The sequence below is a fragment of the Podarcis erhardii genome (genome assembly GCF_964252035.2).
Source record: "Podarcis erhardii genome assembly, chromosome: 10".
Taxonomy (NCBI): domain Eukaryota; kingdom Metazoa; phylum Chordata; class Lepidosauria; order Squamata; family Lacertidae; genus Podarcis; species Podarcis erhardii.
In genome coordinates, this window is record NC_138500.1 from 71500982 (window position 1) to 71516718 (window position 15737).

Consider the following 15737-nt stretch of genomic DNA (forward strand, 5'->3'; position numbering starts at 1 on the left):
CAATCCATCTCATCATAGCGGAGAAGACTGTAACCGGGTGACCTATGTGCTTGCTCAGTCTCCTGTTAGGTGCTGATGGGCGATTTAAAGGCCCTCTTATCCCTTCCAAAGATTCATTTTCTATAAGGACAGGGCAGTCATTTAAATAGAACATTTCTACAAAGAGAGGCCTGTCCTCTGACAGCTATTCAAACAGAGAGGAGTAATTTAGTTGTGGATATATTCTGCCTTGTTTATGAGTCTTGCAACCACATGAGAAGATTAATTAATGAAAAGAATAACATTCACCACCATGAGAATAGCCACCCCCTCAAAAGGAAAGTGTAATATTTGCACCATCAATATTTGCATTAAATACAGATTCTGCATCACTAGACTGGCCAATTACAACTTTTAAAAGGTGATATTTTTAAGGATACCATTAACATTGTGAATATTCTTTATGAACTAATCACAAAATGATACATGTAGAAAGAAATACCCCAGGGATATTTTGCTCCGTGGCAGAGCACATGGTCCTAAGTTCAATTCATAGTATCTCCATTCAGCATCTTTCGAACCAGAGCTTACCCAGCCATTAGGCAGGCTGAGGCCACTGCCTGAGACAGCAGAAGCCTCCCAGGCAGCATGCCCGTGGGTGCCCTGCCAGACCCGCTGCCACCACTAGCAGTGGAAAAGCGCCACCACCAACACCACCGGCACCGATTTGGGCAAGACTGTGCCCACTTGGAATGAGATCTCACTTGAAATTGCCCCACGCAATTTGGGACAAGATCTCATCCAGAATCAGTGCCATCTTGCCTGAAATTGGTGCTGCCAAGGGCACAGAGCGGCAGCAGAGTAGCAGTGGCGACGGCAGGAGCAGGTAGGCGGTGGCAGGAGCAGCAGCAAGGTAATGTGACATTCCCATTTCCCAAATGGGAAGAGCCCTTCCTGATTAGACTCTACAGAAGACGCTAAAGAAAGATCCGCTACCAAGACTTCAAACTTACACTGGTCCCCTGGCTGAGAGTTGTGTGAACTGACCCATGGAAAGAAGGAAGGTGTCTTCAAAAGCTGAGGAGAGCATTCCCCCCTCCCCACTCCAAAAGACCAAATTTGCTACGCAATTTAACTTTTTATGATTTATCCATTTTTATGACATAATTAAGACACTACATTATAATGGGATATTGTCTCCTTAAAAACCAAGTCATCTGTTAAACACCAGTAATAAAGGAAAGTGTTACACTGTCACTTTCTATAATGAAAAATGGGAAGCAATTTTCACTTCAAGCCTATTGAGCTTAGACAGCAGATTAAAACACAGATCTTTATGCTGACGATAAAAGTCTTTATGAACATGATAGTGCTGCACTTTTAACACCACCAAGGCTTCATCATATTGCAGGTCTTGACCAGAACACCTTTTTATAGATGATAGGTAGGTAGGTAGGTAGGTAGGTAGATGCTGCAATATGTAGGGGCACTTATTCTAAACATTTTTTTTTTTAAGAGTAGGTTATGTGTTGGGGAGAAAGCAGCCTTAAAATATTTTAAGTTAATAAAGTAACAAAGCATCAGAGGGCCGTTTGTGTGCTGCTCCCCACAAAGTTGGAGCTCAGTAGTAGAGAACCTTGTTTCCATGCAAAAAATCCCAGGGACAATTCCTGGCTGGAAGCGACTCCTGAAACTGTAGAGAGCTGCTGCCAGTCCATGTAGCCCAGTCTTCCCAGGCCACAATTCCCTTCAGCCCCAGCCAGCATGGGGAGAAGTCCATTGCAGACGATACTGAACTAGGTGGGCCAGTGGTCTTATAAGGTAACTTCCTAGGTTACATCTGACCAAACTGTGGGAGGCAGTGGAAGGCAGAAGTGCCTGGCGTGCTCTGGTCCATGGGGTCAAGAGTCAGACATGACTAAACAACAACAACAACAACACCTAGGTTACAAAAGTAAGGTAAAGGTAAAGGTAAAGGGACCCCTGACCATTAGGTCCAGTCGTGGCCGACTCTGGGGTTGTGGCACTCACCTCGCTTTACTGGCTGAGGGAGCCGGCGTACAGCTTCCGGTCATGTGGCCAGCATGACTAAGCCGCTTCTGGCGAACCAGAGCAGCACACGGAAACGCTGTTTACCTTCCCGCCAGAGCGGTACCTATTTATCTACTTGCACTTTGATGTGCTTTTGAACTGCTGGGTTGGCAGGAGCAGGGACCGAGCAACGGGAGCTCACCCCGTCACGGGGATTCGAACCACTGACCTTCTGATCAGCAAGTCCTAGGCTCAGTGGTTTAACCCACAGCGCCACCCACGTCCCTGTTCCAAAAGTATGTTTGCTTAAATTATCTGAAGTGGAGAAACAGCCAGCAGGAGGCTCAAGTGTGGGCGGGTGATTTAAGCACCCTCTTTCTCCCTTCCATTTTCCCAATCTAAAGCCTTGTCTCCTGTAGTGATTTTTTCCTCCTCCTGCTTTTAAAAGGAGCATAGAAGCTTTTTGCATGTAGCTAGAAACAGTGTCAGAAACAATTAAGTAGCCCATAAGGACTTATGACAAAATAAAATTTGACAGCAAAATTGGAAGCTGCTAATAGAAACAAAGCTGCTCTTTACAAGCCTGATATGCTGGCCAAAGAAAGAATGAAAGGGAAAAAGGGAAATCATGGGGAAAGTAGGTAATGATTTGTCTCATAAGACTCCCGCTTCATTCAAGGAACAACTTTAAAAGAAATAATCTATTAGGCAGTCTCCATTGTAATTTGCTACCCTATGGATGGATTCTACTGCCTTTGAGAATTGCTTCCTCGAACTTGACTAAGTAGATTCATTTCATGCAATTTAAAGTCCATATACTGTATAACTTTTCTTTTATCCATAGGCAAATATGAAGAGCTTGAAGATACATTTAGGCTAGTGCTGATTGCAAAATGATCCATAAAGCAACCTTTCAGTAGTTCCTACTTTGTATTTTTCAGGCACTTATGACAGTTTTGCATAGTGCTTCTGATCTGCAACAGGTATCTAGCCCATGGCATTCCTGATGTGGCCGGATTGCAATTGCCACCCCCCCCGACCACTGGCCACACTGGTTGGGGCTGATGGGAGTTGGAGTCCAACACATTCTGGAAGACCACAGATGCCTCATCCCTGTTATAGAGCCTTCATTGTGTTTGCCCTCACAACACACTATAACTCACTAAACCTATAACTTGGTTTGTTTTTAATGGTGAACTGAGGCAGAGAAATTGCTCAAGGCCAATACGATGCAGTAATGTACTAGCTAACCAACCAGAATATTATGTGGCTCTGCCAGGTGGGTAGCTGACCTACAGGAAGCACACGTAATGCGGTCATCAATCCAACAGAAACATGATGTGCATAGGCTCCAAATGTCGCCACACAGAGCAGGATTGAATAAGTGTTTGGGAAAGGAGATATTTTGCCGTGAAATCTATCTTAGGCCAGGGAGCAGTTGCAGCCCTGAATGTTGGGTTTAAGCCGGTGAAGAGGGACATGCCTGGAAGCCCTTTGATACAGACAGGCCAGGTAAGAGGTGTACATTAATCCACTTATAGGGTTGCCCTTCAGCTTATCAACTGCCCTCCCTGCAATGAACAGCTGTCGCAAAAATGCTCCAGAAATTATGGTGTGCACCTGTAGGTCACATCCCTGTTAGCCAATCAATATCTAGCTGCCTTTTTACCACAGGCAGTTCAATTGTATGCAGGCACCACTCCTGATCGAAATCTTTAACATTCTGGAAAGCTATGCTCTTAAAATCTGACAACTCAAGGAAAACAGTTTGACTCAATTTATTGAGGGTACTTCCAAACATGTGGGACGCGGGTGATGCTGTGGGTTAAGCCACAGAGCCTAGGGCTTGCCGATCAGAAGGTCGGCAGTTCGAACCCCCGCGATGGGGTGAGCTCCCGTTGTTCGGTCCCAGCTCCTGCCAACCTAGCAGTTTGAAAGCATGTCAAAGTGCAAGTAGATAAATAGGTACCACTCCAGCGGGAAGGTAAACGGCGTTTCCGTGCGCTGCTCTGGTTCGCCAGAAGTGGCTTAGTCATGACCCGGAAGCTTGTCTGTGGACAAACGCCGGCTCCCTCGGCCAATAAAGCGAGATGAGCGCCGCAACCCCAGAGTCGTCCGCGACTGGACCTAATGGTCAGGGGTCCTTTTACCTTTACCTTTACTTCCAAACCTGCGCTACAGATGTTATGCCCATCTCCACTATAAGATAATGCAGTGCCAATGTCAAATCCAACGTTCACGGAGATTTATTCCTTATGATTAAGCATTTCTGGCAGTGTGGTTTTATTAGCTCTTCCTACATATACATAATACATTAAAAAGTGTGTGTGTGTGCGCGCATGCAAATAATGAAGCATTCCTTTGCATTTCTTTCTCTTTTATTGCTTGCAGATTTGGAATGGTGTCTCACTGGGGTAAGATAATTAATTTTGCCTATTTATAGAAGCAATTTATCCTTATAACCTACTTGCACACAGAGCAAGCTGAAGATGCATACACATAACACTTTTTGAAAACATAGATTACGTTGGGAAAATATTAGAAGTGATATTTTCCATGGTAAATGTCATGTAAGTGAATGTACAAAATATTGGCTTGTGTGCAATTAAAACTCTTCAACTAAAAGAAGGTTATATTTTATTCTCCTCCTTTGCAGGCATTGTGAATAGCTGAGGAATATAATTGAAGTGGCAAATCTCATTTCCTGCCTTTTATATATGATGGAAAAGGTGACAAACTGTGTTTCCAGGTAGTTGCCTGTCCAGCCACTGACCAATGTCAGAGAAGGATAGATGAATCTGTCAATTTCAGTATCTCCCTGTTTCTAATTTTTCCAGTCTTTAACTATGTTCTCCTCATTTCCACATCAGTTTGCATGAAACTCATATGCCCGTTTGTGGACATTTCACCCAACGCACACATTCTGTATGCAACTTTGCCTAATATAACGAATTAGGTACTATGAACTGTCCGTGGGACGTGGATATAAATAATAAAATTATTGTTGTTATTTAGAAGACATCTGAAGGCAGCCCTGTTTAGGGAAGTTTTTAATGCTTGATGTTTTATCACGTTTTCACTATTCTGCTGGGAGCCCACCCAGTTTGGCTGGGGAAACCCAACCAGATGGGTGGGGTTTAAATAATAAAATTATTATTATGGGATATAAGATTTGAGGAAGGATGGTGCAACATCATGACAAAATGGTTTTCGGTATGTTCCACTACTGCTAGTGAATACACAAGAGTACTCACTAATATTTATTTAACATAACATTTATACCCTGCCATTCAAGCTCACAATCATAGATAAAATGTATATATTACAGAATAACAACAAAATATATAATTTTATCTGATTCATAGTCATCATCTTAGCAGACATAGTTGGAATGGGTGGACATCTAAAAGCATAGAGAAAACATAACAGTGCGGGGGGGGGGAGACAAATCAGATCAAATACTTGACAAAATAATTAATTTACAATTTGCCTTAAAGTGAGTAACAACACATTCCTTTGCATATCTACTCAAAAGTGAGTCAAATGAAATTCAGTGGGATTCACTGTTAGGTAAATATGTACAGGATTGCAGCCTAAAGAGAAAACCAAATGGGCCTCTCTAGGAAAAGGGTTCCACAGTTTGGGTGCCACAGCTGAGAAGGCCCTGCATCTCATCCAATACTTCTGACACAAAAGGCAGCAGGACACACAGCTAGGCCTCAGCAGGCAAGTGAAGGTTCATGTGAGAGAAAGCAGTCTTTAAAATATTCTGTGGCTTTGAGAGGCAACAGTATCCAGTCACCTAATCACTGTTCTTGGCTTAGCTACTCAGATGTCACAGTGGAACATCAGCTTTGGGTTTGGCAGCTGAGTTATAAAATCCACATATAATTTTTGTTATATCCAACCATGTAAATATTGTCTACAGCTGTGGATTTTTGAATAACATGATTAGTTATGTTGGTACAAACGGACTGAGGAGCTTCAGACCTCAATGGTTGCTTACAGTATGTGATGAGGTACACATGGGGATCCCAACTTCTCCGGAATTCATATTAGAAGTTTGCAGATATTTTCTATTGAGCCTTCTATTTCCTGACACATTTCAATGTGTAGACAAAAAACAGTGGGGTACACATCTTCTCAATTTGAAGCACTGTTCTGGGACATAGACAACAGTTTATGCAAGATTAATAGTAAATTAATATTGGTCTTGGAAACTTACTCAACATAATAAGTGCCATAAATGGGATCATCAATTTTCTCCCAGCCATATGGTAGCTCTGAAAAACAAAGAGTAATGCCTCTCAGTAAATGCAGCACAGGATGCCAAGATTTCTAATAATAATGGAAGAGTATTGTTGTCAAGTGTGGCAACCACATTACAAAGTTAAATATAGTGCTCAAAACCAATGCCAAATTTTAGACATATCCCATGGCAGTCACAAGTAGCTCCAGCTTGAAAGCTGGCATGAAAATGCAGGGTAATCACCATCTGAGAAGAATTTTAGCTACTCTCTTACTGTGCAGTTGTCTGTGCCAGAAATAGGAGCATATCAGCTACGATATTATTGCCCAGGGAAATCAGGGAGAGTCTTTTCTACCCAAGAAATTGTATTTGCCATAGATGACAAAGACTAAACACAGAAAATATTGTATAACAAAACAAAACAAAACAAAACAAAACAAAACAAAAACAAAACAAAACAAAACAAAACAAAACAAAACAAAACAAAACAAAACAAAACATCACCAGTACACGACACCTGCAAGAGGAATGTTCCCAATTCAGTACAGAGACAAAGCTGTATGTTACGGCCTAAACCAATTCACAGGGTGGTTATTGAAGGAGGATTACAGCTGCGCTCAACCAGAGAAAATGATTTTGTGAACTGCAGATTATTTATGATGCCATCAGGAAAAAATTAAAGTTTTTATTTGAAACTAATCACGTGTTGCTTATTTTTAACTCCACTCACCAGACTGCCGCAGCACTAATTGCACCATCACATTTTACAACCAGAAAAGGCTTTTGCATTATAAATATTACACTCACTGCAAAGGTGATGACTTTTTACAGGAAAGCTAGGCCATCTTTAACAGGTTAATCACTTTGTCCTTATTGCAAAGTATTGCAAGAGTGGAAAATAAGAGGGTACCCAGTGATATTGGGAGAAGAGTGGTTAGTTCAGTGGCAGAACAAACAGTTTGCATATAATTCTTGGTATCTCCAGGCAAGGGTGGGAAAAAAATCTTCTCTGGAACTTTGGAGAGCTTCTGTCAGTCAGTATAGAGTGACAATCAGTAGTGGATGGTGCAGTGGGGTTTGAAACAGACAAATGAATTATATGGACATGTTATTTCCAAAGTGAGTAGGGATTATACATAGCATGTGACATGTGACCATCTCTTCCCATAGATCAGCCTCACACCTGTGCACTGGATGGAATTGGATGGGCTTTGTCTGCAGAGAGCCTAGTGTGCCAGGGCCCCATCCATGCAGTCTTTGCTCGCCAGTTTTGAGATTACATATTGTGTTGCATACCCTCCAACCTTCCTCAGATGAAAATAGGGACACTTCTCACTCCCCTCCAACTGACCCCCCTTGACCCCCCATTTTTATCCCCCCACCCTGACCCACAAAGCACCACTTCACCAACAGGACAGAGCACACGACACTCTCCCCTGTCCTCAGAAAACCCCTCAAATACCTATTTTATTTTATTCTTTGGTAGATTTACAAAAAGCACACACCAATAAATACAGTTTAGAAAGGGATATGATTAAATGCAGATGCACAAAGCATTGTTTTTATTTTATTAAGACTCCTTCCACTCCATGCTGCTCCCTTTCTTCCCATCCAGGGTGGCCCTGCCCTCTGCCTACCCCTCAGAGCTGGCGTGCCATGTGAGGCTGGGCCTTGGCAGCGACTGCCTTTCCTCCTCCTTGCCTGCTCTCCAACAGCCATGAGATGCCAAAGGGAGGAGTCTGGCCATGGGGAGGCCATGGTGAAGCAAAGGGATGCTCCCCGCAGCTGCCGCTGCTGCTCTGTACAAGCGCTAGGTCATCCCCCACCCCAAGCTTGGTGCTTAATAATAATAATAATAATAATAATAATAATAATAATAATAATAATTTATTTATACCCCACCCATCTGGCTGAGTTTCCCCAGCCACTCTGGGCGGCTCCCAATTGAGTGTTAAAAACAATACAGCATTAAATATTAAAAACTTTCCTAAACAGGGCTGCCTTTAGATGTCTTTTAAAAATAAGATGGCTGCTTATTTCCTTGACATCTGATGGGAGGGCGTTCCACAGGGTGGGCGCCACTACCGAGAAGGCCCTCTTGTGACGCTGGCAGGGGAAATGGGGACATTCTGGGATCAAATCAGAAGCTGGGGTGGCTTTTGCAATTCCGGGACTGTCCTTAGAAAACAGGGACACTTGGAGAGCACAGAAAGTCCTGTGTAGATTGGGCTTTCCGTGCAAAGATCCTTTCAAAACATCCCTTGTGTGCGACTACAAGGATGGGCCTGAGGTGGGTGAGCTGGACCCTCAGTCACACTTTTTCAGACATTTATCTTCTGAAAGTGCAAACCAAGCCTGCCCTAGACTTTTAAAGCCTAAAGAGGTGGAAGAGGGGGTTTTCAATCTGGAAGAAGCAAAAACACAACTTTATACTGCCTGCTAAGCAGGTCCACTGGACCCTGACTGTAATAAAAAAAATCAGCACTCATTACAATTTTATGCCCTAGATGCTAGTTATCTTATTATCACAGGCAGCAATCCTGTATCTATCCTAAAGGTAGGAATACCACTGCAACTCTGTTGTATTTGGGAGCGCAAAATGCCTCGGTTCTTCACACGCCTTTAAATATCCATTAATTTACTCATTCCTACTAAACAAAGCACTTCTCCTTTCGGCAGAGCAAGGGAGTGTTTCTATATATGTTCAATGAATAAATGATTATAATCCTTCATGAGAAAAGATAGAACCAATAGTTACTGTTGCTTTATGATATGTTATTTATGTTCTGCTCCTTTTTCCTGGACCATAACCAGAAATGGGTGTTCGGAGCCCCTGGGTGCTCACTTGTGGTATGATCGCCATGTGTCCTCTTTTTCCAGGACATGTCCTCTTTTTCAGGGGTTAAATTTGTATAGTCTGTGATTTTTTTTTTTTTGCATAGGGGAAGAAAAATATATGAGTTACTCCTGCATGTTTTTCCAGTGCAATAATGCATAATGGTATTTGTGTGGTGGGCAAACAATGAAGAATTCAGATTGCAAATCCCATTTTCGAGTGTAAAAGTCTGTAAACATTTAATGAGTTGGAAGTATTATAAAGGACCGTTTTTTAAAAGGCAAGTGTAGAACTGCTAACTATATTATACCCATTCAAGCTGCAGGTTTTACAAAAATTAAATTTCAGTACTACGGTTGTGGATCATTAAAAAGCCATATAAATTATTCACAAGGGTATGTGTTAATTCCCTCTGCGTCCATGATGCAAAATGTGAGGTCTGCTTAATTAAAATTCTGTGCAGGCCAGTAAAACAGAATTAGTAGAGCTGAAACTCTGAGCTAGTAGTTGAAGGTTGAAAGATAAGGTTGGCCAAAAGATTAGAGTTGACCGCAGAGCTACTGTCTGAAGACTTGTCTCCTGCATTTTTATTCTAAGCCAATTTGTGGTTATTTTTCATTAGAGAAATAGTAAACTGTATATGTGCACGTTTATCTCCTCAGCTAGCAATGCAGCAAAAAGACCTCAACTTTCATTGAGGCTAAGACACACTAACTGCACTGAATTCAAACATTTTAACTTTATGGGATGTTTCACAAGTTTATCTGTAAAATGCTTATTAGAGGCAAGTCTCTGAGAGTGAATAAATAACCACCCTTGTCCAGCACAAACAGTTCTCCAGGTACACATCCCTTCTCTTCTATGAAGAATTGCAAGGACAGAGGACACTGCCTTATCCAGAGCCAGATTTATGTGACCACTGATTTATGCCACTGACTTTGGACACGTCACTGTCTTTCAGGATGACCTACTTTACAAAGCAATTATGTTGATACTACAGGATAGTCCCTTAAATTACCTGCTCAACTCATTGAAGAATGATAAATAATGAACTAGGGCATGTCTAGGGCATGTCATAATGAACTAGGCAGTCTAGGGCATGTCATTTTAGAGGGTGAAACTTATTTTTTTGCAAAATTCTTCAGTGAAAAATATGTTTGTGGGTGTGAGGAGATCAAATCTGCTGTTATTTTTGTGATGGGCTAACTTTTAGCTTGGGAAACCAAAGAAGGACACTGTTCAAGAAGGACACTGACAAACTGGAACGTGTCCAGAGGAGGGCAACCAAAATGGTCAAAGGCCTGGAAACGATGCCTTATGAGGAACGGCTAAGGGAGCTGGGCATGTTTAGCCTGGAGAAGAGGAGGTTAAGGGGTGATATGATAGCCATGTTCAAATATATAAAAGGATGTCACATAGAGGAGGGAGAAAGGTTGTTTTCTGCTGCTCCAGAGAAACGGACACGGAGCAATGGTTCCAAACTACAAGAAAGAAGATTCCACCTAAACCTTAGGAAGAACTTCCTGACAGTAAGAGCTGTTTGACAGTGGAATTTGCTGCCAAGGAGTGTGGTGGAGTCTCCTTCTTTGGAGGTCTTTAAGCAGAGGCTTGACAACCATATGTCAGGAGTGCTCTGATGGTGTTTCCTGCTTGGCAGGGGGTTGGACTCGATGGCCCTTGTGGTCTCTTCCAACTCTATGATTCTATGAATTTTTCTTCTGAAAAAATAATATATTACTCCAAGTACTTAGCAATCATTTATTGATTTCTATGCAATTTTACTTAGAAAGCAAAACTAAATTATATTAATTTAACTAAAACATTTCAGGGGATGTTGGAACAGGTAGAAAGGCCTCCAAAGGTCTTCGTAGAACCACAACACACATATTGTCATGGAGTCGTGGATACTTCCCCCTCACATTGTAGAAACATGTGCTCAGCTGAAACCGACTTACCCTATAAATGACTGTCAGCTTTAATCAATTCAATGATTAAATTAGAGGCTGATTTGGTTTGACAGCTATATATTATACCCAAATTACACTTGACTAAAAAAACAAAAATTACTACCAGTTCTATATCTTCTTCTTCCTGCATTACTCAGATAAAATTTACCCAGCCTGAGGTGCTTCCGTCAATATTTTACTCTTTTTAAAAAATAATTTTTCTCAACAAAACACAGAACCTGAGCACTTGCATCTTGCACAGTATAAAAGCAAACCTCTAAATTTTTCACATAACTCATTATTTTATTAAAAAGGTAAACACAGGCTTGAATCAAGAGTTGTGTGAGCAGATTTCTGGCTCCTCCTTCATACTGCATCCAAACCACCAAAGCCACAAGCTCAAAAAGCAGGTGCCTTGAGGGCATCCCTCTCCCCTGCCAAGACCATCACCCCAGCCTTGACTAAGCATCCCTAAAAGTAGTTACTTGTCTTCTCTGATTCCATTGCTGCTTCCAACTACGCTGTCCAGATGTAGCAGTAGGATGACCAAAACGGAGCCAAACTTGCCCTGAAACTTATCCATCTTAAAATGAATCAGTACAGATAGAGGAATAAAGTACATGCTGCATATTAAATTGTGCAGAACCAATACAGCCCCACCAGCTGTTTGCCAGTAAGCAAGAAAAAAATTATCCTCCAGAGGAAAAGGCAGGTGGGTTTCATATAGTCCATATTTTGTCAGAGCTGGAGGACGTGGACTTTATAAAGCCCAGCTGCCCCGTGCATGGTCAGAAGCTTCTCACAAGCTCTTTGGGCTCATTAACCTTTCCAGACATAATTACCATTACCCAAACCCCAGAGCTTTTGTAAAGTGAAATGTTTTCATCCCTTGATTTTACTACATATATACATTTTTAAGAAGCCCTCGCTGAAATTTATTTTGTTTGCTTCACAATAGAAAAGAATCATTTCTGTTGTATATTACTGCCATCTGGAAACAACTAGCAGTCATAGAAGTTATTCCTCATCATCGTACAACAGCAATGGATATACAGATGAAGGCATTTGTATTGAGTCATTCCAAGTTTAGAAATTATGTTGAACAATACCCATGCATTTGAATGACAAGAAAGTATGTACGCACTTGGAAGCTTATTTTCCTCTATTTGAATTGTAATGCCATCTGCCAAAACTAGCTCACTCTGTCTGCCTCTAAATGGTTTTCTTCTGACAGCATCATCAGAAAAGGGAGCCTTCCTGAGAAAGAGGCATCTGGTCTTAATCTAAAAGTGACATATTTTGTTTGCATTTACCATGACACAAGGGCATTTTGCAAATTTTGTGTCCAATTAATATGCCACTTGACAAAAATAATAAGATGCTTAGCTAAATGACATTTTCTTATTCTATAAAGGATAAAAATAAAATAGCTATAAAAAGAGCTAACTGTATTTTAATTAAGCAGCATTAATTCATATATTTCTTAGTTTTAAGCATACAGATTATGTTGGGTGTCTGTGCCAGAGATAGTAAAAAAGTTAAGGGACCCTTGACCATTAGGTCCAGTGGCGGACGACTCTGGGGTTGCGGCGCTCATCTCACTCTATAGGCCGAGGGAGCCAGCATACAGCTCGGATCCGGGTCATGCGGTCAGCATGACTGGTGAACCAGAGCAGCGCACAGAAATGCCGTTTACCTTCCCGCTGGAGCGGTACCTATTTATCTACTTGTACTTTGATGTGCTTTCAAACTGCTAGGTTGACAGGAGCAGGTACTGAGCAATGGGAGGTCACCTCATTGCAGGGATTCGAACCGCCGACCTTCTGATCAGCAAGCCCTAGGCTCTGTGGTTTAACCCACAGCACCACCTGCGTCCCTGGCAGAGATAGAAAAATGCATATAAAACCCCTGTTACTTGAAATCATCTGCATTTTATTTTGTTTTTCCAAAATGTTATGAACTTGAACAGAATATTCTTTGCATGGCCTGTGTGGCTACCTGCAAAACTAAAATTGAACAGATGAAAATTTGTTTTGTCTCGACAACTTTCACTGAAACTATAAATCTGGTGCTATGCAATGGTTTTAGTCAACAATATTATTCAACTTTCTACAAGTCCTTCCTTGGATTAAATTATAGTTCTCTCACCTGAAGCCAACTATGAGGTTACCTACCAATGAGGTTTTAGACCAGAAATCTATGGTTTTCAAAGTTTCTGTCCTCAAGGTTCATTTCACCCAGACCTGGAATGTAGGATGCCTTCAATGAAGCACTCCCCACTGCATTGCCAGCCTTTTATCCCTGCAGCGCCAGCAACCTTGAGAAGCCATCAGATCTGCACATCCCAACCCCAGGACTGGAGGTCCCCATAGCAATTGCCTTGGTTCCTAGAAGCTATTGGGCATCCTACTACCTACTGCCTCCAAGGCCACAGGAGCAGAGGAGTTGGAGAGCTAGGAAGGAGCTTCAGGGTTGCTGGCAAAGTGCCTGGCTTGCTGTGCATGAGGCTACTTTGAAGGAGGAAACATATGCAAGTACTTGCCTGGATCAAGGTCTGACTGAGAGCCAGAAAGGGCTATAAACGCCAGCTCTTATGTAAGTTCTCAGTCTGAGCTGCCTCACTGCTAAAGCAACAGCTCTCTGGGAGCTCCAGTGCAAAGCCTTCGACAAAACTCTTTACATTGACCTATCTAACATAGGACTACAATGCATAGCACAGAATTTCAGGGTATTCTAGGGCCAATGCTTAGTTCATATGGAGAATGAACCAGGCTTGTTGGACATCACTCCTGCGCTCTGTGAAGCAGGAGGGCAACCTGGAAGACACGAACACTCTCCAGTGCCTAAACATTTGTGCTGATCCCGGGGGGAAGGTTACCGATGGCGTAGTCAAAGTCCGGTCCTGGGTCACTAGCCTGGAATCAGTCCACAAGGAGCGGGGCGAGGTCCGAAGCAGGAAGCCGGGCGGGGACAGGAGCACTGGAGAGTCAGGTCTGGGTCCGGGCAGGAACAGGTACCCAACAACGACGTTGCTCCCACAACCTGGGACCGGGCCGACTGGCCTTTATCTGTTCTGAGGCCAGGGGCAGCCCCGGCCCCTAGGAGACCCGCCTCTCTTAAGGCGAGCACTCCTCCTGGGAGAAACCAGTTCCCTTCACCTCTCTGCCCTGAGCCTCTGCAGTTCCGGAGAGGCTAAATGGTTACTGGGCCCAGGGGGAGACTCACCTGTAGGCACTGAGTCCTCAACCACCTCTGGAGCCAGAGTGGATTCACCTGGTTCCTGCTCCTGAGGATCTGGCACAGGTGCAGGCACTTCAGAATCAAGGCCCTGCCCCAGTTCAGCCGGCCCTGGAGGCGGGGACTCCTGTGCAGGCTGGGATTCCTCTGGTTCAGCCTCTGAATCGGAATCCCAGGCCATCACAACATTGCAGGTAAAGACTGATAGCAAAGGACAAGTTGTCTTTCAGATAAGCTTGTCCACATTACTGATTTTTGCTTTGAGGAATCCCTGATAAGTTTCTAAAGAACCTCAGGGAACACAGTTTCAAAAACAACTGCAACGAAGTCATCTCATGCTTCTGTCTTGCTTTATACTTCATTTTTATTGAAAATCTCAAATAACACAACAAAAGGAATCAAATCTCAAAAGGTGGCTACAACTATGTGTAGATAATAGAAAACAAGCAGGTACAAGAGTACAAACTTTGTTAAGTAAACGATAACCATTTTGTCTTTTGTTTGGTTTCAGGTTGTTTTATGAACAGATGACATCTTTAGTATAGATAGAAGTCTAACTGTGAGTTCCAAAACCAAGGATAAAGGTCTGGCACTTGTGTTTCAGTTGGAATCAGAAAACCTTGCCAAGTTGTTATGACTGAATCTGTAGCATTATCATCTCTTAACATTCTGAGGTGACATATTAGCTCTTCCTTTTGTTCCACTGCTTTTCATAACAGCCTTGGAAAATCAGTTCAATCACATCTTTGCCCTGCTGCACAATGACAAGTCATGCTGCTATTAGCAAGTATTGTATCAGTTCCTTGGAGGGGGCATCCACATTTCGCCCCCCAAAAGATAAGAGTAAGCACATTGGTGTTTTATCATGGAATAACATATACCGGTAATTAGTTCAGCAACAAATTATTCAGATTCACTTCAGCTGGAACATCTTCTTGATATATGTATACTATAAGGTACTCTGACAATAAATAAAAATATGGTGTTCAAAAGCCACAACTCCTGCAGCTATTGTACTACCAACCTTGTGAAACACGGACCACTTAGAAACACCATCTCCAACTCTTTGAAAGATTCTATCAACGGTCTCTGAAAAAATTACATATCACTTGGGAAGACAGGCAAACTAATGCCAGTGTACTGGAAGAAGCAAAGATCACCAGTGTCAAAGCAATGATTCTTCAACATCAACTTCATTGGACTGGTCATGATGCCTGATTATCATCTTCCAAAGTTCAGAATTCTATTCCGAACTTAAAAATGGAAAGTGTAATGCTGGTGGTCAACAAAAGAGGTTTAAAGGCTCTCTCGAGGCAAATCTAAAAAAATGTAGTATAAGCACTGACAATTGGGAAATACTGTCCTGCAACTGCTCCAATTGGAGAACAGCCTTTACCAAAGTTGTCATGGACTTTGAAGACATTTGAACTCATGATGAAAGGCAGAAATGAGCTAAGAG

The 15737-nt window shown here is 42.4% G+C and overlaps 1 protein-coding gene across 19 annotated transcripts in view; it reads right to left on the bottom strand.

Annotated features, from left to right (window-relative positions):
- MAGI2 (membrane associated guanylate kinase, WW and PDZ domain containing 2) overlaps positions 1-15737 on the bottom strand; it is a 618960-nt gene that overhangs the window by 157222 nt on the left and 446001 nt on the right. For all 19 annotated transcript variants that reach the window (XM_081879061.1, XM_081879059.1, XM_081879064.1 and 16 more), the window contains one exon: positions 6236-6293. In XM_081879061.1, coding sequence (XP_081735187.1) covers positions 6236-6293 — 58 coding nt within the window. The remainder of the gene's footprint in view (positions 1-6235; positions 6294-15737) is intronic.